Here is a 24,732-nt window from a genome sequence, read left to right as displayed (position 1 = left end):
ACCCCCGAGGGGCCAGGGGAGGTGGTGCTGTGGGGCCATCCGAGGTGCTGAGGGATCTGAGGACATGTGCTCCAAAAAGGACCCTGTGAGTGGAGGACGTCTGGAGTCTGGAGGCTCTGAAAGCTCCTGTCTCCACCCTGTCATAATGAGGCAGGATATCCCCTTTCACTTTGCTGCTTCAGTCTGGGGCCCCCAGGACCCAATTATTACCAAAAAAAAAACAAAAAACAGAGGCCAGTGGGTTATGATTAGTGGCTTTTGTATTGTTTTTCAGTGGCGGAAGAAGTACTTGGACCATTTACTTCAGTAAAAATTAAAAAAAATTAAAATACCCTGACACAAAATTAGTATATACAGTATAAACAGTATGTGCTCTTAAATTTACTATAAATATTATGACATGCAGTTTTGGTTAGGTTGGTGGTGATATAGTTAAATGTTGTCTTAAAGACAACATTTAACTATGTGAAGTAATGCCGTTTTCTGAATTTCACAAACTGTTCTAGCTGTTCTGATCAATACCTCCGCCTGCTTGGTATAATATAATACTAGTGATGAATAATGGATAATTATACAAATACAATTATTCTTTCTCGCAAAACGTCATGTCCCTAAACATATGAAAACACCAATAATCAACCCCCAAAATATTTTCAAATTATCGATATCGAGGTGTTCGCCCCAAAATATCGGTGTATTTCATTTTGTCAATATCGCCCTGCCCTAAGATGAGTCAATGCCTGTTTCCCAAATGGTGGGCCGCGGCCCCCTGGTGGGCCGTGGAGGTACTAACAATAAATTAATCAAAAGGGTTTTATTTGTTTTGTTTTTTTTGTTTTTAATGAAAAATGTTGCTATTAAGTTTGAAATTGCCATAACATATTTAAAATTATATACTGACATTTAAAAAAGGTGTCAGAACTAATAAAACAAAGCCAGGGGATTAAAATGACTTGTTATCCTTCATTTATCGGACCTATTTTTGATCCCGATCGTGTCTTACTGTATATCTCATCATTGAGTTGTGGTTAAAGGTCTGGTTGGGCAGCAGAAGATTTTGACATTTTAAATCGGGCCGCGGCATTCTTAAGTTTGGGAATGGCTGCTGCGCAGTTTAATTTGCAGGCCCTCCCATCCGTCCGACGAAGGCGATTTTAAAACGGCCGTCCCTCGCCGTCTTAATCGAGTGTCGAGCGAAACACCTCGGGGACTTGCTGTCCCGGTAATGGCCCTTCTGTTTCAAATTCACATTTGACCCGAGACACGGAGCAGTCGGCGGTGCCTTTGAAGTGGCCCCGCGCCGCGCCCATCCTCAGCAAAAAGGCCAGCGTCTCCAACAGAGTTTTACAGTGCAACTAGTCACTAAATGCCAAATCCTCTCCACGCGACGGCTCTCATGTGGAACCGTATCTTAAAGGAGACCGTCTGGGGATTAGCAGGAACGTCCTATTCCCCTTTGAGCGTCGCTACAGTCATAATAATAACACTGTTAGGCTTGGCTCCGTTATGAGAGGAACCCGAGGCTGAAAGGAAGCTCCTCGTGCTGCTGCTTCTTATGGGGTTACAAGTGTTGGAGCAGTTCCCAGACCAGCCCAGACCTTTTCTTGTCTTTAGGATTCACGGATCACGTTTTCATGAATGAGACGGCTCTACTGCAAATGTGACCATTCCTCGGATTCAGTGTCGTACAGGACGTTAATACCAAGTCAGGTTCTGGGCGTGACTCGGGAAGACGTTTCACATTGTTAGCTCAAACAGGTTAATCCGGCCCCGGTTCAGGGAAGTAATTTTGATTGCCGTGCTTCCCTCCCTTCTCCAGGACCTTGAACGTTCCCTTTATCCCCCTTCTTACGACATCCACCCGGCCTCACAGTTTTTGCCCGTCGTTTCCGGTGTTCCTCCATCGGGTTTTCCCTTCACAGTGCTCCCTCCAGAGTGCGCTCCGGGAGGCCACGCTCTGCTCCAGAACCCGTACCGCAGCACGTCCTTCACCTCCGCCTGGCTGCAGCAGTCCACCCTGCAGGACTTCATCTGCGACCACTCCCTCACGCCCGGCTGGTACCAGTTCCAGATATTCGACAAGCCCGCCAGCATGCCCACCCAGTGCGTGGAGGTAGGAGAGCGAACCAGCAGAACGGGTCCTGAAATGCTGAATGATGGACTTGTTCCATGCTAAACTTCACCATTTGAAGTACAGAATTAAGTGCTTAGAGCAACATTGTCATTGTGTATATTATGATCAAGGCCGGTTTCCAATCAAATGTGACCTTCTAACACATTCTGACACATTCTCACCCGCTCTTCCCCTATGTCTCTCACCCTCTCTCTCGCCCAGGTGAACCACTGTGGGACCCAGGCCCCGGTGTGGCTCTCCCTGGGCGATGGCGAGTCCCTGCCGGGGCCCCTGGAGCTCCGGCAGCTGACGGCCTGCGCCGCCTGGCAGTTCTCGCCCAGTGCCACCAGGGACTGCTGCCTGTTCCGCCTCCCGGTCACCGTCCGTAACTGTGGAGACTTCTACGTCTACCTCCTGCAGCCCACGCAGGGCTGCATGGGGTACTGTGCACAGGGTAAGGCAGGGAACAGGACCCCCTTACATGAGGGGCGTCAAACCCGTTTGAGTCACGGCGCTGGATTGGTCAAAATGCGACTTTGTGCGGGTCGGACTACTTTTTGTGAAACCGTACCATACATAATATCTTGGAGACTACAACTAAACACGGTTAGTTCAGCTGTATTTAATACAGCATAACTGCAGGTGAATTGTTTTCTTTTCCTCCAAACTGTCCCGTGGTACTTATTGGATCCCTCTGTGGGCCGAATCCAGCCCACAGGCCATGTGTTTGACACCCCTACTGTATGTTACACGGTACTATGGTTGTTTGAGGCAATTTGCTGTGAATCTATTGTTTTGAATGTCATACGGTTGGATGAAGCCCTACACCTTCTCTCTTCTTTCAACACTCTTAACCTGATCAGGCATAAGCTGCAAGTGTTGGTTCAGACCTCAACTTTTGGGTTATTCAATGTGTCTCCCTCTCCCCAACTTGTCAACATGTCAAAACGAGACCGCCTACACCCCTGTCTCCTCATATTAAGGCAGACACTGAAACACCCTGTGTGTGTGTGTGTGTGCCTGTGTGCGTGTCTGTGTGTGTGTGTGTGTGTGTGTGTGTGTGTGTGTGTGTGCCTGTGTGCGTGTCTGTGCGTGTCTGTGTGTGTGTGTGTGTGTGTGTGTGTGTGTGTGTGTGTGTGTGTGTGTGTGTGTGTGTGTGCGTGTGCGTGTGGTGTGCGTGTGCATGTTGCCATGTGGTGTGGAATGCAACCACTGGGCCCCCTCCACACTCCTCTTAATGAACCAATCATGTGTCCTCTGGTCCACTGAGCTCGGTCTCCATGGCGATGGCCCTTGGCATTGTCCTGAGCTATTCCACCGTGGGGTTTTCTTTTTGATTTCAGATGCTGCCATAAGTCATTATGGCACCCTCGGCTGGTTGTACATTTACCCGCTTATAACATGGCCACTTGTTAAGTAAATGAATACATTGACTATTATTAAGTCAATACAGTGAGTATTGATTTGAATATTGAATTCTGATTGTATAACTATTATGCTGAGTTGAATGGTTAGGGTTAGGCTAACCTATTCACGTTGCATAATCAATTTTAAATTGGACATTTACACTCATCTGAAATGAATCATGAACAATGGAATGTTGGGGATTTCGATATTGATGTCCGCATTCCTGTCTGCCTTTGTGGTTTCTATGTGGGTTCACAAGATGGCGCCACTATCTAGTGTCAGCATGGGCATGTGGGCAGACATGAAACCAGGTGGAGAAGTGGTTGCCCGTGGCAATGGTCAGATCAGCGGTCATTATTCGGAAATAACTGACCGCTGCTTGCCGCTATTTGCCAATCAGGGTCAAGTATTTTCCACAGATTTGTATAATATCTCCCATGCGTCTCTCTCCCTGGTTCAAGCCAAGCGGCCGCCTCCTCCGCCCGTTCCGCTGATCTCCTCCGAGTTGTCCGGCTCCTCCATCGTCCTCCGGTGCGGCTTCGAGGGCCGGGGCTCCAACAGCTCGCTGGGCTACGTGGTGGCCTGGTCCCGCCTGTCCCCCCAGGGCCACAAGGAAGAGCTCAAACGGGAAACCACCATCCAGACCTCCGCCCTCATCGAGCTGGACGGCTTCAACCTCCGCCTGGGAGACAAGGTTGGGTGCCGGGAGAGGATCGCTGGGATGGCCCCGGGGAAACCCAGACTGCTCAGTACAGGCATTCACAATAGAAAAGTGAAATTATCCTTTGTGTGCCTTGCTCATGGGCAGTTTGATGTTGTGTTTGGTTGAACTATGCACAAATAATACCTATTAATCAATCAAGCAATATTTAAAGAGTTTATAGTACTGAAAATGTTGTCGGTCTGTAGCCACATATCATGTGACTGTTTACTGAGATTATATTTCCATTTTGCTGCTTTTCTCCCTCTTTCCCTCCATCCCTCTTGTGCTTCCTTTCACTCATACTCTTATTTTACTCTTTTCTCACCCTCTCTCTTTCTCTCTGTCTCTCTCTGTCTCTCTCTCTGTCTCTCTGTCTCTCTTTCTCTCTCTCTCTCTGTCTCTCTCTGTCTCTCTCTGTCTCTCTCTCTGTCTCTCTGTCTCTCTGTCTCTCTCTCTCTCTCTCTCTCTCCCTCCTCCTCTCTGTCTCCCCCTCCTCTAGATATACTGCTCCTGCTCCAGTTTCCTTCTGGATTCGCCCGACGTCCAGGGAGCGCCAGTGGAAAGTCAGGAGTTTTTCGCTGGGATCAGGGTACAGCGAAGGGATCTGAAATATTTCGACTCTGACTTGTCTGTGTGTGTGCGTGTGTATGTGGCTCTTTGAACACGTGTGTGAATGTGTTAAGCGCTGTATAAACGTCTGCTGAGGAAAATGAGTTATCCTGGCACAGTTACTGCATTTCTCCATCAAAAATGGTGAAACAAGTGAGAATACTTAAATATGGATTATAACCATATAGGATCATTATCACTCAATAAAAAAATGATAAAAACTCAGAAACCATAACATTAACAATTTTGTTAGTCTTGGCAACGAACGGCTGATGTCTGGCTCCCAACTTGGCAACCACTTCTAAAAGTTGGTATCGGACCCTGCACGTAAGCGTGTGTGTGTCTCTACGACGACCTGTGTGCGTCTCATATTGTTTGATTTACCCTCCACAGCTGAGGCCGGAGGTGACCACGGTGTCGGAGGACGGGGGGAGCTACGAGCTGGTGGTGGAGAGCACGGTCCCTGTCCCGTGCCTGGAAGCCCCCACGCAGCGCTGCGCTCTGGCCTTGCAGCTCCGCACGAGCAGCCAAGGTAAAGGCTGGAGCGACTCCACGCACAGTCATGAGTCAAGAATAAAGTTAGTCACCCCAAGACTTGTTTGTTGAAATGTTTCATTTTACTCAATTATTGATGGTTATGTTTTTTTCCCATGTCTGTTTTATTTTTATATTTTTCTGATTAATTTAGGGTGTTGTTGTTGTTATGCTATGGCTGCAGTATGGTTCAAGAGTATTTTCTGTCTTGCAAGTTGCTGTTCTTGTCTTGATGCCCTTTATGACCATATTTACTTTAAAACTTGATATTCCAATGTTTTTCTATGACCAAAATCCAACTCTTTGTCCCCAAAAACAATTTAATATATGGACTGAAAATGTATTATAATCGTATCATCCATCATTGCAAGATAAGCCTGTACATTGTCATTGTGCCGACTATTTATTACCATTATTCGCTATGAAACTCGGACACTATGTTGCATGCACGTATATATATATATATATATATATATATATATATATATATATATATATATATATAATTATTATTATTTTATTTTTATTTTATTTTAAATTACTTTATTATATTATTATACTGGTTTGTGCTTGTCATTTATATCATCTCAAAACCATATTTGCAAAAATAATACAAAAATACAAAAGTGCAGCAGACGTTGATTGCAGTGGACGATTGTTTTCTTCTTGTGTGATTTCAGTTGAATCAATCGTTCTCCCAATGTGTTGGGTTGGTTGAAATGTAAAATTTCCATGCTGCTTTTAGCTTCTCTCTAACCTGGACCATCAAATGACCATCCCATGGCCCTACAGATGCGGAGGATCTGCTGGGTCCGGATCTGACCCTGTCCTCCTGTGTGGTTGAGCTCCCCGGGGGGCCCTGCCGGGACGGGACCTGCGGCCGGGCCCTGGTCCACTTCAGCCCCGTCACCGACTCCGTGAAGGACGGAGACAGGAGGACGGAGATCTCTGTCAAACCCCTGGAGACACACAACCTGATCTGGAACGGATACCTGCCTGAGGCTGTTCAGGTGCAGCAGGATATTCAAACATCATTTTGATTTTGATTTCATTTTTCAGGGTGAGTATAGCTTTATCTCTTCTATGTTCCAGATAACTGTGATGGATGTTCCCGCTGCGTTCTGCTACTCCTTCACCGACCCTCATGTCATCACATTTGATGGCAGGTACTTTCCTCTCACAGTCCGTGCAGAAGAAAATAATTAGACCATGCAGCCAATTTGACTTTTGCAAAAACATTTATATTATATATTATATTATGTATTATATTTATCTCTATCCAAAAAGTCTATCTATCTATCTATCTATCTATCTATCTATCTATCTATCTATCTATCTATCTATCTATCTATCTATCTATCTATCTATCTATCTATCTATCTATCTATCTATCTATCTATCTATCTATCTATCTATCAATCTATCTATCTATCTATCTATCTATCTATCTATCTATCTATCTATCTATCTATCTATCATCATCATCATCATCATCATTATAATAATCATAATATAAAATTGTAATAATAACCTTTTTTTGTAGATATTAATAATCGATCTATGTATGTATGTATGTTTGTATGTATGTATGTATGTATGTATGTATGTATGTATGTATGTACGTATGTATGTATCTAGAGAGATAGACAGACAGACAGACAGACGGATAAACAGATAACTTACTCATATTGTTCATCCTCCTGCAGGCACTATGATAACTTCCAGATCGGGACCTTCGTCCTGTACAAGAGCAGCCGGTGGCCGTTGGAGGTGCAGGTGCGTCAGTGGGAGTGCGGCAGCGTCCTGCAGGCGGCGTCGTGCGCGTGCGGCGTGGCGGCGCGGGACGGCGCCGACGTGGTGACCTTCGACATGTGCAACGGCGAGACGGGGGAGACCACGCCCCAGCTGACGGTCAAGAACAGGGATGTGAGCGGGAGCCGGGTCCGCATCGTGCAGTCCCACCGCGGACGCAAGGTCACGGTGAGCGAGAGGCAACACCCCTGAAATAGTGATAGAAATAAAGATAGACATGATAAAAACACAATGGCTGTATATACTGCTTTACTGCGATCATGTTGCCTTGAAAACCTTTTCTCTTGAATGGATTTCATATTCCATTTCCTTCTGTACAATCTGACAATCTACCAGTGGAGGAAAAAGTTCTCAGACCTTTTACTTCAGGAAAAAAGTGCAAATACCCCCTTGTAAAAGTAAAAGTACCGCATTTACATGCTCACTTAAGTCAAAGTATATGTGTAATCGATCTTAAATGTATTTAAAGTATTAAAGTAAAAGGACTTCACCTCACATTGCCAAATATCCATATCACTCCTATGCAGTACCCTGATATAACATTGCCTATAATATGGTGAATTTAATATGAAGTTCTATTGAACCTCTTTTCCTGCAGATGACGCTCATGCAGTTCCCGATCACAATAATTAAATAGTATACGATGTACTACTGATATATTTGAGTATAAAACCTAAGGTAAAAAAAATAATATTTGTCAAAATCTCTGAAACTGAATATACCTAAGTACATACGGTACAGATACTTGGAAAATGCACTAAAGTACTTGTTTCTTTCCACCACTATATGCAATATACTGATAAAAGAAAACATATTTATACACAACTGCAAGGACAACAACGCCTGAAATTACATTTATTATTATTAAAATATTAAGAAAGGGCTCAGATCTAGTTGAACAAAGTTGAATTTGATCTCATTATTGATCAAAAGCGACATATATATATACGGTATATATTCTAGATGAATGTATGAATCCTGTTTGGATAATAGTAATACATCTCGTTCCTGAATCTCTTCTCGCCATGTGTCGCTGTAGATCAGCTTCTCTTCGGGAGCGTTTGTGCGTGCGGACGTGTCGTCCTGGGGGATGAGCCTGAGCGTCCGGGCCCCAAGCTCGGACCGGGCCCACACCGAGGGACTGTGTGGCACGTACGATGGACAGGCCAGCAACGACTTCCACACCGCGGGGGGCGCTGGCGTGGAGGACCTGCACGCCTTCATCGCCGAGTGGAGGTGAGAGGAGAGCCCGGTGCACTGGTAGAGGCAGATTTAGCGGCTTCGCTGTCTAAATCAATGAGATCAGATTGTTATGTGATGCAACCTCAAATTTCTCAAAGTATGTCTTCTGAACTATTTGAGATTTGGTCTGAAATAAAACTTTTCAGTTCATTTTCAGGTCTCTGCTCTGCCTCCAAAGTGGGGATGAGGTTTTTTGTTTACTTTAATTTTGTATTATAGCGACCCCCTGTGGCGAAGTTGGAACCTGGCTTTTTGGAGCCGAGTGTATCAGCCTTTACAATCACCAATGTCAAAGTTGAAAAACATCCAAGCCTGAGATAAACCTCAGAATAAAAGTGATAATGAAGCTTCCATATTCCCCATAATAATAATAATAATAATAATAATAATAATAATGATGTGTCTATAAATCAATCTTTCACGATGAATGTTTAATTTGGTGCATCATTTGGTCTCTGCCAGGCTTTCCCCAGGCACCAGTCTGTTTGACACCATCCCTCCCTCCCAGAACGCGGTGAAACAACACCAGTTCTGCGACTGTCAGGCGGGGCCCCGTCCCCCGTCCCCGAGACCCCGGCCTCACCCCGCCGCCCCGTCCGGTTCCACCTGCTCTCGCCACGGCAACGTGAAGCTCCCCAGCGTCATCCCCAGTCTGGACGTCACGGCGGAGTACATCAGCTCGGTGGAGTTGCTCGGGCACGGACCAACCCAAAGCTCTTCCCCCTCTGCAGCCTCCAGTGACGGCGCTCCAGCTCGCCGGGGCAGGCGCCAAACGTCCTACCGGCACATCTCAGACCCGCCGTACCAGAGCCTGAGCCAGTCCGACCTGGAGGGGCTCTCCTACTTCTTCCCCGAGGACCACGAGCCGCCGCCGCACCCGGACTCCTTCTCTCCCGCCACGTGGCCCGCGCCCTCCGGCCTCACCCAGCGCCAGGCCAGGCTCCAGTGCCAGCGCGGCGTGGCCGACTCCAGCGTGGCGCTGGGCTGCGGCCGCCTCATCGGGAGGCCCTTCCTTTCCCGAGCCGTGGCCATGTGCGTCAGCGACCTGCAGCTGAAGGACGACCCGGCGTGGCTGAACGAGACGCTGCCGCTGCTGGAGAACGAGTGCGAGAGGCGGCTGGTGGAGGAGAAGAGGAGGGAGGCGGAGCACCGGGACGTGCTGTCCCTCCTCAGGTGCCCCGGTCTGTGCAGCGGGAATGGGCAGTGCTCGGACCGGGGCTGCGTCTGCTTCCCGGGGTTCGGCTCCTACGACTGCGGCGTTCTGGCTGGTAGGAGGACGGGTGTACACAGAAAGTAGTATTACACCCAAACCATATTTTTATATCATGTTAGCCCTAATCCTGGAAGTGTTAGTGCCTTGCTTTCCCCGGTTAAGTTATTGCATATTTCACACCTCATTGCCCCAGTGCCACAGAGTGAGCCACGAACATTGTCTTCGTAATTCCACTGCACAGACATTTAGAAATAAGCACATTCAAATAAAAAACAATAAGAGAATGGGTAGGGAAAAAGGGGGTTATTCCGGGGTGTACCGGTAATCTGGCGTATCGGGCATTTTCCCGGTGGGCCGGCGCACTCCCCCGTCCTCTGTTTCTCGTGTCGGACGCCGTGGCTCAGAGCTCCGCAGCGCCATCAGAGTGATATTTAAACGGGCATACTTTCTCAGTCACTCTCTCCCCTCTGGGCCGTCTGGGCCGAAAAATGCCAGGGCCAATTTTGTGTTCCCAGGCCAGGCCTGGGGTGGGGTTATTCATGCTCCTTCATCCCAAGAGCCCCACAGCGACCCTTTTGGTCTCTTGATTTTTACAACGGCACAAATGAGGAAAAGAGCTTTCCCTCCACTCAACATGTCTTTCTTTGTGGCTGATGCTGTGAAGACCAGATCCCGGAGATCACGGAGCTGGAGAGGGAGGGACTGTGCGACGTGCGGCAGGGCGACTGCTCCAGCGTGCGGGTCCACGGAGGCGGCTTCAAGGACTCCTACGAGCTCAAGTGTGAGTTTGTGAAAGAAAAGGTACTTTGGAGATCTTGTCTTATCTGTTCAAGTTTGGATTGAGTTGAAGGCTTTTCACACACGCTCTCTGCCCCTCCATCGTTCTCTGTATTGCACCGGTATGATGTGATGAGATCCGAGATTCATCCAAGATCATGTTTATATTTAAAAGCAATAGTAATTTTTTTAATAGTCAAGTCTGCTTTATTTATTTTGTTGTTATTATTTGGGTATAATATGAAATTATTCATTCTTGAATAATTTGTTGAGAAAGAAAATATATGTCTTTGTTAGTCATAAAACATTTACAGGGATTTGTATATTGATGACAAATAGTCTATTCCTCTGAATTTATTTGAATAAATTTTTTGAATTGTATTCTATTATACTATAATACTATATAGCATTATTCTATAGTACTATTTAACTAAATCCTTAATTACAGTTTTCAGGTTTATGTTTTCATCATTTAAGTTGGCACCTCCAATTTAAAATATCTTTCCTTTGTTAAAGATAAGAAAAGATTAGATCAGATAGCTTAATCCACGTGGGAAATTGAGGCGTCACAACAACAGGGGTTGAGAGAAAAAGACAACAAGGTTAAAAAATCGAATAAAGTAATTTTCCCTTCCGTCTAAATTCTCTCTCTCTCTCTCTCTCTCGCTCTCTCTCCCTCCTCCATTTCTCCCAGTTTGTGGAGGGCGAGTGGGTCCTGGACGATTCCCAGTTTGTACTGGCCACCTTCCTGGGCGTGACGGCTCTGGAGTGCCGGCTCCCCCCGGAGGACGGCCAGGGCTCCGCGGGTCCGGACGGGGCGACGGCGGCGGACAGACCCCTGGCCCGCTGGCAGATCAAAGTCGGTCCCCACTTTCCTGGATGACTTCTTTGATCCACAGTTAATTGGTTGCTTTTCCCGACTTGAGTCTCTGTTCTTTGACTGATTTGACTCATCCCTTCATCATAAAACCGAACCCAAAGTGCTTGAGGACCTACAATTGGTAATATATATATTTTTTAAATAGATGAAACTGGAGCTTTAATACTTATATGAGATACGGCACCAACTCCTTTACTTCCATTAAAAGCCATACACCAAGTGATGTGAGTCCAAATGCCTCAGCAGGGACAAGGGTTAAACTATTATGGTCTGCACAGTTAACCTCGACTCGCAGAGCTGGGATTTAACTTGAACAATGTGTTCACGGGGTGGTGGCTGCCTCCTCTAATTCCCTGTCATCCGCCCGTTTTGTCTCCCGGCAGGTGTCCAATGACGGCTACAGTTACAGCAACGGCAAGATTTTAACCCTGTACGACGGGGCGTGCCAGATCTGCAATGTCAACGCCGAAATCCTCTGCGCGCTCAGAGTACGTGTGGCTGGGTATCGGCTGTGACCTTATTTACGCGATGAATGTAGATGTGTTTTTGCAGCTTCGTAGACCCCTGCACTGCGTGGTGCCAATGCAGGGCCAGACAGGGTGGAGGTGTTATCCTACCTGTGTGTTTAAAAAGGCATGCTTGTGGAATGGAGCTGGCCAGTCCCCTTTTAAAAAACAAAGTGAGACGCTAAAAGCCTTGATTTAAAAAGCAGAGCTTCATCGGCGCCGGCCGTTTGGGAAAATGGACAGGACGGGGAACAGATGGTGCGAAGTGTGGGGAGCTGGGGAACAGGCCCAATGCTGCCGCGAGGTCCGGTCTGTTCCAGTGTTGATTTAGAAGAAATGCTCCCCCAGCTTTATACTTTTTATTATGATGTTCTTTGGCAAACGGCCTTTCCACAGGGGAAGCGATGCGGTTCGCACAGCACCAACACCAGGAGGAGGTTTATTCTGTAAATGCAGATAAATAAATACAACCAAACTGAAGGATCTGCTGAATGTTTGGGTGCCAAGAGAGAATACTTAAACGCAGACAGGCGGCGAACGCGCTCACCCTGGCGATGAAAGAGGAGGAGGCGAGAGGTGATGATTTGCCGCTCGTCGTCGATCCTCAAACACAGGAAACAATTTGTGTGAACGTTCAGGTCGGTTGTTGGCGTGGAAGTGTTTGGGTGGAGGAGCAGAACCGGCATCGCTTCCCTTGTTGACTCTTGGAGGCTGCTTGGAAACTGACAGTACGCTGTGTTTGGTGCTTTATTTGTGCTTTTTTTTTATGATTCTGTCATAGATAGAGAGCTAGATAGATGGATGGGTGGGTGGGTGGTGGTGGTGGGTGGGTGGATGGGTGGGTTGGGTGGACGGACGGACGGACGGACGGACGGACAGACGGATAGATAGATATATGGATGGATGATAAATGGGATGGAAAGAATAATAAAGCAATACAAATAAGCCTGGCAACATGTAACAAACCTCTGGTGCTGTATATTGTATTGAATTTTATATTGAATATCATTTTGTCCAATCTGTCGACTGTATTTCTTTTTAGGAGAAGACCTGCATCATTGACAGTGTGTGTTACTCTGAAGGGGATCGCAGTCCCAGCAGCCCCTGCATGACGTGCCGTCCAGACTCCTCCCTACACTCCTGGTCCGTCACACAGGGTTTGTCCAGACTATAATTCCAGTACCAGCATACCCTAACATACCAACAATATAATACCAAACCTCATACTGATTCAATACTGAAAAAAAATATATATTATTTTATTTATTTTATTTTATTATTTTTTATTTTTTATTTTTTTGCTTTCCTTTCCCTCCAGACAACAAAGCTCCAGTGCTCCTTCCCTCGCAGTCTGCCATCAGCTCCTTCCAGGGGGAGAGCCTGGTCTTTCAGCTCGAGGCTGGGGACCCGGAGGGCTCCGCGGTGCTCTTCGCTCTAGTGTCGGGCCCCGGGGACGTGGCTCTGTCTCCGTCCGGCCTCCTCACCTGGACGGCCTCGGCTTCCCAGACCTCCCCCCTGCAAACCTTCCATTTCACTGTGACCGACGACTGCAACGCTGAGCTCAGAGCGTCGCTGCAGGTACGTTTGCATAATGAAATGGGTTTTTTTTTAACCATTATTCCAGTGTTCATAGTAGGAAATCCTGGATAGGACATGTTTTATGTTGTGAGAGAATGGTAATATATGCTGACAAAGTCAGTCAGACCAGACGATATTTACAATTTTGATAATAAACAAACAAATGTTTTTGCTTTTTTGCCACTTTCCATGTATGTAAGATGTCTCTATTTCAATTAATCACAATATTCAATCATTGAAGTCCCATTTAATTCCAGTTATCAGCATTGACAATCTTATTTTATCTAGACTTTTACGCCAAAGCTTTACCAGCCCTCACAGCGAGAGGGAGACTGTGAATTGCTGCTTAGAAGATACTTAAAGGATCACCAAGACGTAATATTTTACTGAATGTGAAAATTCTAATTTTTAAAAAATCGAAAATTTCAACAACAATCAACACAAGTAGTGTTGATAATACTTTCATAATAATTATAATTGTAATAATAATTACAACAGGCACCTTATCTCACCTTATGACCCGTGACATTAGTCCAAATGATGAGAACTCACTGAAACATGTCCAAATGGATCTCTGTTCTTGTGTTCCAGGTGACTGTGCTTCCCTGTGACTGTCTGAACGGAGCTCCCTGCGTGACAGACCCAGCCGCGGCGGCCGGTCGGGGGGCGTTCCACTGCGTGTGTCCGGACGGCCTCACCGGCGCCCGCTGCGAGGTGGACGTGGACGACTGCAAACCCAACCCCTGCAGACTGGGACGCTGCGTTGACGGACCCAACGCCTTCTCCTGCCACTGTCCCCCCGGCATGACAGGTAGCTGAGACAGCCACAGGGTGGACAAAGAATGAATGAAGGTCCGATAATAACAATAATAATAATATTATTATTATTATTATTATTAATAATAATAATAATAATAATAATAATAATAATAATGGTAATGATAATTATATTGATAATGATAAAAAAATAATGATAATAATAATAATAATAACAATTTAAAAAATGTAAAATAAAACATAATAATAATGGTAACAATAGTAATAATCTCTATTTACACAGCACCTTTTGAACAGAAAGTGCTTTTAATTAGACGGCAATCAAATAGTAATGATAATAAAGCAAACATGCAAAATGCATTTAACAAAAATGAGTAAATATTTCACAGAATTTCATAAATTTAGACCTTGAAGGATAAAAAAACGTTGCCTCAGTCAATGAACACATTTTAACTGCAAGTTCAGACGGTACAGTGCAGAACCCTCTTCTTTTACATATAAAGCATTTGAAGACTAACCCAAAGATAGACATTGAGAATGTAACTTTTAGGTCTGTGTTGTTCAGTCCTGTTTTGCTCATTACCAAGCACCATCTGAAGAAGAGTCACAGGATTTAACAACTTCACCAAGGTAGACATGAGCGCATCTGGCAGCAAACCTCACCACAACACGTGTGACTACCTGGGAGAAGGTTGCTGATAACATGATTTTAAAACCTTCCAGGTATTTTTTGCCCGGAATAGATACCCATGGAAACAGTCACCGCAGAAAGTTTTTATTTCTTATTATATAAATGCTTTAGCGCTCGTTTTCTGTGTGATACATGCATCCCTGTTACAGTGGAAACCACCGATATGAATCACAAAGCTTGGGACAGGATCCTTCCTATACAAATTCTGTTTCAGTGAATTTGCTTATGGTAATCAAGTAGTGCACTTACAGTGTTCTTTTGGGTATTATAACACATGACAACACATGGAAAAATACATTTAAACTACGGTAGTTCAATTATTTTACTTTATTCCCATCATACTTTAGTCCGTTTCCTGTTTCTTCAAAAAATAAATAATAAAAAGCGTGTTTTTATTTTAGATGTATTTATTTTCCTCTGTTTCCTAATTGAACCAAACATTAAAAGCCAAGCCATTGATACCATTAGATGGTAATCTGCATGAGAAATAAGGCAAAATAAAATAAAAATGGTTATAATAATCATCCGCTTATAATGATCAATTTGCCCCACACAGGCGTGATCACTGGAAGAGGTTTCCACTGTACTGTACATATAATGTAATAATGTACACGATAATGCTGGTCATTGTACAAAACAACCCTGGTTGAGATGGGGATTATGTTGTGATAATGAAAACTATGCCCTCCATATGACTAACTATTTATTGTTATTAATCTTACGTTGGAACATCGGGGATGTTACGTCTGCATTCATTGTAGTTTCTATGCAGTGTCACAAGATGGTGCCACTTGGTTCACGCTCAATTCAGTTCAAACCCACTTCATCTTGCCATGACCTCTTCATAGATTCCCTTTTTTTTGGATTGTGATTTTATTCACCCTATGTGACTGCATTGACATTCTACTGTATTTTTCTCTGGTTTAGTTCCTATTTAAATCCAGATAACATCAGTTTGTTTCCCCTGCTGTTTCCAGGCCCCACGTGCAGGGAGGACGTGGACGAGTGCGCGTCCCAGCCCTGCTTCCCCGCGGCGGGCTGCAACAACACGCTGGGATCCTTCCTCTGCGGAGCCTGTCCCCACGGACACAGCGGAGACGGGAAAACCTGCACACGTACGTCCGGTCCCTCGGCCGCTTGTCAATATCTCCGCTTGGTGCTGCGGTCACCCCTCCTGAACTCTCCTCTTAACTCAGCGTCAGCGGTGGAAGAAGTGCTCAGACATTTTGCTGCAGCGAAAGTACAAACACCCTGACGCCAAATGAGTATAAAAAGGTTGCAAGTAACCGGTAACTTTCTCGTCTTTTGGTCGGCGTGGCGACGCAGAGGTTCCGGGCGGTGCCGCGACGCCGCAGGGCCCCTCCGGCAGGAACAGGCCCCCGAGCGTCTCCCCGTGCACAAGGCGGCCTTGCCACCAGGGGGTGCAGTGCTTCGAGAGCGCCCACGTCCCAGCCGGCTTCGTCTGCGGAGCCTGCCCCGTCGGCCTCCATGGCAACGGGCAAACATGCAGCAGGCTCGCCACTATAGGTGAGAGTGATTTTTTTTTTCACGTTTTTATATTTTTATAGATTGTTTATGTTCAACGGCTCTGTTGAATACTTGATTCTGATTGGTCGGCAGCAGTCAGTTATTTCTGAATAATGACCGCCGATCTGTTGATAACGACTGATACCACTTCTCCCCCTGATCACCACGTCACAGGTTATTTTGCGATAATAACTGGATGGTCTCACATTATTCCTTACGTATTAGCCCCGAAAAATTGGAAAAACAGACAAAGACAAAGACAAAGTTGATTTGAGCACCTCTTCTTCAGGGAGGGATCATGTGTTTTTTAGTCATGGTTTGATTTATTCTAAATCTTCGGTGAGAATCATTCAAGCCGAGATTTAGGATGTGTCTTGGTTTGCCCGTTCCTAATATTAATATTAATCATTTGCTGTTGATTTTAGTTTTTAAAACTCACATTAATCAATTCATTCATTCATCATATATTTCCTTCTGTTCATTTTCAAGCCCTATCCTCTAACTCCCAGTGTTTTCCAGGGCAGGGAGCGGACAGGCGTTTCCAAATCACCGAACCCAACTCCAGCCGAGAAATCTCCACGACCACGTTTTCCTCCGGCTCCACGTCGCCCAGGAGACACCACGGCGAGCGGGTCACCAGGCCCCAGGCGACCGGGAGGAGGCCGGCCGCCGCCACCCCGGGCGACCGCGTCGCCACTGCCACGGCCACCAGGGGGCTCCCCACCGGTCTGGCGGCTGGCGTGACCCCTGACCTCGCCGATGGGGTCGCACGGGGGTCGCCGTCTCACCCGCTGACCTGCACCGACTCCCCCTGCTTCCCCGGCGTGGCCTGCGAGTCCACGGCCGCCGGGGCCTTCAGGTGCGCCCGCTGCCCTTTCGGCTACACCGGGGACGGAGTTTCATGTCGAGGTAGATTCATTTAAAGTTCTTTGAGGATTCAATTACAGATCATGCAGAGGTGTTATGTCTGTGACTTCAGGGAGGGGTGAAAGGTGGAGCAAAAACATGGAAGCTGGAGTTTGTGAACCGGCCGTTTTTCTCCAGGTTCGTAAAGTCCAGTTTCCATGTTTTTGCTCCAGCCCTGCACTGATCCAGCTGATCTCACTCATCAAGTTCAAGAGATTATTTGTCACATGGAGGAATGGAGTTTTATTTTCTAACCCTGGATTTACCCCCTCCGATAATTTGTGGAGCTAAATGGGGAAAGCTTGCGTGCTTGTTTTTTTTTGGCATTTGTAAATTCGTTCTGGTTCTGGAAAAGAGCTTTAAATTAAAAGTTGTTTATAATAATAATAATAATAATAATAATTATTATTATTATTATTATTATTATTATTATTATTATTATTATTATTATTATCAGCTTTATTTTTGTTATTGTTATTATTGTTATTATTGTTATTATTGTTATTATTGCTATTATTGTTATTATTGTTATTATTGTAATTATTATTATTATTATTATATATGCTTTTATAAAGATCATGTTCTCGGCCACCTCCCAAAATGGTTACCAACATCACTGCATGCAGAGTCCTGTTACTGCCAAGGCCAGGGTGTCTGCAGGTCCTTAAAAGTTAGGCCTCAAAAGTTTTTCCAACTCATTTCAACATTAACATTTTGTCAGAATTTTTTGTCATCTTTTTTTAGTCAAAATGAGTCTTCTGTTCTCCCCTGAGAGTCAACATTTCTGATGTTATTAAACCGTAAAGGCAACTCTGAACCGCAAGCATTAGCTTTTGTCTCCATTCAGTCCAGGATTTGTTCAGTGCTAAACTTTGTTAAAATCTCTCTTTGAAAACAGTGTTGAATAAGCACTGAATTGAACTCCCTGACACCTGCAGACACCCACCCCGTTCTTCAAGGCGCTTAGGACAAGCTCTCCAAAAAACTATAACAAATCATTGATATCATCGACCTGTTTATTTCTTAAGCGGTGTGCAGATATCACTGTGGGAAGAACATGGAGTGCACGCTCCCCAACACGTGCACCTGCAAGGAAGGCTACACGGGATACAGCTGCCGCATCGGTGAGAAGGAGGGTTTGCTCGAGCGTGGGTTCCTAAAAAAAAGGACATTTTGATGCACACGATGAGCGGGATGAGGGCTGAGACAGAGACAGGGGAACAAGAAAACTCGGGTCGGATTAAGTCAAGTTATTTAAGATTTGGCCGGTAATTCACAACAGTATCCGATGAGAGTTTCACGACTTTAGACCCTCAAGTCAAAGAAACAACTCCCGCCCGAAAATACTCCCCCCCCCCCCCCGCACTCCCTCTGGGAACTTGGGGTGTTGGCCTCCTCGACCTTGAACCGGGAGGCGGAGACACGACCCATTTTGGGTCTGGACCCAAAAACAACTTCCACGTTGAGTATTAAGGTTCAGTGCAGTTCATTCTGCTCCGGACGAACCCGCGTACCTTACCTAGATGAGGCCAGAAGACCCCAAATACCAACCCCCCCCCCCGACAGGAGTTTGTCTGTGTATTTTTATTTTTATTTTATTATATTATATTATTTTTATTTTTATTTATTTAATTTTATATTTTTAGATATTTTAATCCTTTATATTATTTTTATGTATATATATATTTATGTATATGTATATATATACAGTATATACAGTATATATGGCACATGATGGCTGCAGCGTACTCTGCCCAATTAGTAGGAAAAAATATCTTTTCAAAATGTCATTTTTGAAGCTTGGCCTAGACCGGGGGTTCGCAAACTTTTAGACGGTTTATCCACCCCCCCCAAAAACAGTTGTACACACTTTAATCCGCCTGCGGTAATAAACTGTATTCCGTATGGAGTTCCGAATTAGGCTGCACAGATGTAAGCAGCGGTACTTGACACTTTCCCTCGCCGCCAGCGGTGTGCCGTCCGGACTGCAGGAACCAGGGGAAGTGTGTGAAGCCCGGCGTGTGTGACTGCCCCCCCGGCTACAGCGGACCCGCCTGCGAAGAGGGTAACACCCCAAAAACAGCCTGTGCAGTGTCAGTGGTGGATAAAGTATCGATACCATAAGAAAGTAGCGTGGTAAAAGTGGTCCAAGTCCATTTAACGCAGTCGTCAAACACAAGTATTAAAGTGCATGGTATTGAATATACTCCGATTTTAAGTATTTGTTTAAGATCAGGAGCTTGTATTTCGTTAAAGCAGTGGGATTCATTAAAGCAGCGGTTCTCAATGTGGGGTCGAGGGACCCTCAGTGGTCCTTCGAGTGGTTCCAGGGGGTCCCAGCAAAATCATGAATAGTTCAACTTAGCAGCGTTAGAGAATGTACAATAATGACTTATCTGTGTAACTAAAGTATAGACAGGAAAACCACACATGTATCCAACAATAAAAATCTAAATAAATCTTACCAAATGAGTTCTGTGGCCTAATGCATATCAAATTGAAAACCCCTTTTAATAAAAAAAAAGATTGAGAATCACAGAACTAAAGCATTGAACGTTGCATTGATAGTCCAGTTTTTTTGCTTCGGTGGTGAATGGACTCGTCTTATTATCAGGCCGTGGTGCTTAAAATGGAATCACTGTTTCTGCGACTGTTCTGTGTCCGTCCGCAGCAAGCTGTGAGCCGGCGTGCCAACACGGAGGAACCTGCCTGGCCAGGAACCTCTGCACCTGCCCCTACGGCTACGTGGGACCGTGGTGTGAGATCAGTGAGTGATGGATCGTTCACTCATTGGTTCTGACGCGATGCCTCCTTTGAGATTGTGGGATTGAGGGATTGAGGGAACCGCACTGGTGCTCACGCTCGATTATATCATTAAAGTTGTCATTTTCTGAATATGAGTTGCTGATGGGTTATGAGTCGGGAATATGAGTGTGTGTTTCTGTGCACAGTGGTGTGTAACAGACACTGTGAAAACGGAGGCGAGTGTGTTTCTCCTGACGTCTGCAAATGTAAGACTGGCTGGTCCGGACCCACGTGCAGCTCAGGTAAGCGAAAAATGAAAAAAGATATGAATGACATGACATGATGTGTTTTGGAAACCTTTCCCAGGTAAATACAGGTAAAGAAAAAGCCGTTTAACATACATTTGGTACTACAGTATACCTGCTTAAAAAAATTGATATTATTATTATTATTATTATTATTATTATTATTGTTATTGTTTGTACTATTATTTGTATTATTATTTATAATAATACTAATAATATTATTATTCATATTACAAAACATATTATTATTATTATTATTATTATTATTATTATTATTATTATTATTATTATTATTATTATTATTATTATTATACCCTCCACAGCTGCCTGCATCCCTGTGTGTCTGAACGGAGGGACCTGCATAAAACCAAACATCTGTGCTTGTCCCAGTGGCTTCTATGGTTCCCAGTGTCAGATCGGTAAGAACTGGGAGAACTACATATAGTACTGTATGTTGCTGTTGCTTCACCCCAGAGGAATATAAAAAAAATAAATGTCTAATAAATTACAAGTATACGTTAAATTGACATCTCAGCTGGCCACAACATATTTCATTATATCCCTGCACATACAACTGCAGACAATTTAACTTCTTGTACTGGTCCATTTGAACCAGTGGTTCTCAATGTGGGACCCTGGGACCCCCGGGGGTCCTTCCTTTAAAAAGTTTCCAGCAAAATGGGGTCCCCAGCAAAATCATTATTAGTTCAACATCACTGTTATTTCATTTACAAGATGTTGGCATAATTAGAGAATGAGCAATAATGACTGTTTTGATCCTAGTTCCACTGTTATGAGACTGGCATTGACACGTATGGAAGTTTGGACTAAATCATACCTGAAAATAAAAATCTTCTCAGATCAGGGCCCCAGAGACAAAATCTATTTAAATGGGGCCCTATTGTGTAGTTAATTGAGGGTCCTTGATATCACTGACAAAAACAATATGTTAGCAACTGAAAATCTGAAATCGTTACATGAGAAACTCTTCTTATTGAAGGCTTTTCATACTGTCAGTGTGAGTGCTACTTTCAAAATAAAAGCGCGTGCTTCAATGAATGAATGGGTAAATGAGTAAAATAAATGTAAATGTCCTGCAGCCGTGTGCAGCCCGCCCTGTAAGAACGGGGGACAGTGCATGAGGAACAACGTGTGCTCCTGCCCAGAGGGCTACACGGGGAAGAGGTGTCAGAGGAGTAAGTACCGCACAACCTAATTTTAATGCTCAGTTGCAGATGGCGATTCAACATCCATGTGCTTTGATTTGTGCGTCTCAGGCGTGTGCGAGCCCACATGTATGAACAAAGGGAAGTGCGTGGGTCCCAACACGTGTTCCTGTACGTCAGGCTGGAGGGGCAAGAGGTGCAACATACGTGAGTGTCACATGCAACTAACTTTCAGTCAAGTGGTTGCCAAGTTGCCAACCATGCATCAGCAGTTACAATAGTTGCCAGGACTGGCAAAATAGTTGCCGTATTTCAATAGTTTTGCTATTGATTGATTGATAATTATTATAAATAATTATCATGCACATTTCAATATTTTCACTTGTTTCATAATTTATAACAGAGCAATTGACGTGGCAACTGGGCAACTGTGATTTTTTTTCGAAACCGGCCGATACAATTGAAAGACAAAGGTTGTACTAATAATGTTTTGGTTGGAGTCAAGCTCAAACTGTTTATTGTTAATGTTTGCTGCTGTCTTGTTGTCATGTTGTCATGTTGTCACATTGTAATGTTGTCATGTCGTCATGTTGTAATGTTGTCATGTTGAAATGTTGTCATGTTGTCACATTGTTATATTGTAATGCTGTCATGTTGTCATGCTGTCATGTTGTCATGCTGTCATGTTGTCGCGTTGTAACGTTTAATGTTGTAATGCTGTCATGTTGTCATTTTGTAATATTGTAATGTTGTCATGTTGTCACATTGGCATGTGATAATGCTGTCATGTTGTAATGTTGTCATGTCATGTTATAATTCTGTCATGTTGTAATGCTGTCATGTTGTCATGTTGTCATTATTGTCATGTTGAAATGTTGTAATGCTGTCATGTTGTAATATTGTCATGTTGCCATGTTGTCATGTTGTCATGTTGTCACCTTGAAATGTTGTCATGTTGTAATGTTGTAATATTGTCATGTAGCTGTGTGTCTGCAGAAGTGCAGGAATGGAGGTGAATGTGTCGGCCCCAACACCTGCCACTGTCCTGTTGGATGGGAAGGACTTCAGTGTCAGACACGTGAGCTTTTTGTTATAATCACATTGTTCTTTGGCTTCATGCAGATATGGAGCTTGTACAGCTGAGCTTTAACAACCGAATCTGCTGCTATGACACTACCTACAATATTTATTAAAGAAAAGCCAGATATGTTAGAAACATATACGGCATACATGTGGGAAAACAAATGGTATGTGCTAGTTCTACTTTTACTACTTCTACTTTTTGTTTTGTTTATATTTGGCTATGATTTGCATTTTAAGCGGCGTCCGACACGCTCTCACTCGTGATTTTCTCCACATTCATCCTTCTCTCTTACCCTTTCTGTGTCCAGCCGTCTGCAAGCTGCGGTGCCTGAACGGGGGACGCTGCGTCCTGCCCGACTACTGCCACTGTCGGAGAGGATACAAGGGACTGGCCTGCGGGGCCAAGGTCAGTGGAGCTCTGCAAGCTTCTGTTTTGGCAAAATACCTTGCAACGCGCCCACGTGTGAAGCCCTATACGCGAATGCTTTGGTGATAAACTCTTCACACAAACGTGTGGTGAAATACGGTGCTCGTAACAATATCTGAACCCAAGAGGCAAAGAGAGAACATTACCCAAGAAATGGTGGTGGGAAAAAAATAAATAAAGGAAAGCACCATATTGGGGTCAAATTGTGTTTGACCCCAATATGTCCCAAAGGAAACTCAAATGGAGCTTGAAATGGCAATGGCCAGCAGCAGAAGACATGGATATGATTTTGGCATACACCCAAAATGTATGACACTGCGTCTCCACTGCATTCTGACAGCAATCGAGAACAGCAATCATACACCCCTCCTCAGTAGCCACTTCTTAATATCCCACTCAACGCCTCCTCCTACCAAATTAGTGATTTTGGCGCCCCCTCGTGGTTATGGCGTTTACAGTATATAAGCAAGAGTTGCGTATTGTCGCTTATGTAGAGTATGTACCAGGCCTTACTTTACTGGTCAGCAAATTACATTACGTTACATCATTTATCAGACGCTTTTGTGCAAAGCGACTTACAATAAATACCTTTTGTCGATAGTGCTCAAAACCAACTGTGTGTCACAGTCACAAGAAGTAACACTAGTAGTAAAGGGGAAGTAAAAACTGAAGGGGGACAGAAATCACACATTTTCCATTACCCCTGACTATTGTTAAAGCCACGGTGCTTTCCCTCTTTCAATGGAATCAATAAATACAATGTACAGCAAAAGTAAGTAAAATATGCTCAGTTGTCAGAGGCACTGGAAGATACATTTAATGTAGGTTTCTCACAATATTTATCAAACAGAAACCATTTAAAAAAAAATCAAATTATTTGAGGATCATCAAGAAAATGGTTCAGGGGTCATTTAAAATGTGTGGGCTAAGTAGTCTCTAGTCCCAAAAACTGGGAGCACGTATAGGACTCAGACTGCCGTGAACTACTTTGCCAAATTGTCACTTTTGCACCATGAAAAGGTGCTGGAATAATGTTTTATTCCTCTTTCCTTGCAGGCACCTTATGCATAATGCTGCACAGGCGGTGGCAAATGCACAACGCTAGAGGAGCAGTGTGTGTGTGTGTGTCTGTGTGTGTGTGTGTGTGTGTGTGCGCGCGTGTGTGTGTACGTCAATATGTAAAATGCTCATGTGGCTGTGTGCACATTTGAACGTTGAGGGGACTCGATATATTGCACTTGTCTGGTTGTCCCTGGATGCTACTACCTCATGGCTCATGATAGAGGTTTCATGCAGTTTTATGAGCTTCTCTGCACCTGAAAATGTAAAACTATAGATGAGACGAACGAGTCCGAGCTACGACCATTGGTCTGTGAACGGTGGATTTTGTTTCCGCGTACCAGAGAGCTTTTAGTTAACTCCTTTCGCATTTGGTATTTTGATGTTGATGTGTGTGAGTGTAACCTGATTCTTAAACCGAGTTGATGTGCACTGGTTGCAACTCTGAGAAATACATACTTTAGTTACCTTAGGACTAACTTGTACACGTATTTAGAAAAGTATAATTTGATGAAGCTGCCTTTTGTCTAACGTGTAACCTGCTAAATAGTGATACCAGAGGTTTTGATGATTTTTGTGAATGCTGGTTTTCAAGTTTTTGCCAAAACCCACCAAAAATTGGGCTGTGTGTTATAAATTCATGAGACAAATAAAAATATACTATTTCTACAA

The 24,732-nt window shown here is 44.4% G+C and overlaps 1 protein-coding gene across 1 annotated transcript; it reads left to right on the top strand.

Moving 5' to 3' along the window:
* Positions 1-751: 751 nt before the first annotated feature.
* On the top strand, positions 752-24,732 carry vwde (von Willebrand factor D and EGF domains; the record flags this gene model as incomplete). Its single annotated transcript, XM_080005799.1, has 30 exons — positions 752-785; positions 1,923-2,113; positions 2,336-2,567; positions 3,982-4,214; positions 4,723-4,812; positions 5,226-5,364; positions 6,159-6,376; positions 6,459-6,532; positions 7,073-7,346; positions 8,218-8,414; positions 8,883-9,688; positions 10,298-10,434; positions 11,105-11,269; positions 11,674-11,778; positions 12,839-12,953; positions 13,115-13,374; positions 13,966-14,185; positions 15,820-15,957; positions 16,169-16,369; positions 16,889-17,278; positions 18,304-18,399; positions 19,245-19,340; positions 19,947-20,042; positions 20,227-20,322; positions 20,649-20,744; positions 21,426-21,521; positions 21,603-21,698; positions 22,474-22,569; positions 22,883-22,980; positions 24,058-24,732. 30 exons carry the CDS (start codon positions 752-754, stop codon positions 24,070-24,072), a joined length of 5,100 nt encoding a protein of 1,699 aa, XP_079861925.1. The 3' UTR covers positions 24,073-24,732.

The sequence above is a fragment of the Zeus faber genome (genome assembly GCF_960531495.2).
Source record: "Zeus faber genome assembly, chromosome: 8".
NCBI classification, from domain to species: domain Eukaryota; kingdom Metazoa; phylum Chordata; class Actinopteri; order Zeiformes; family Zeidae; genus Zeus; species Zeus faber.
This window is presented reverse-complemented; position numbering and strand designations above follow the sequence as displayed.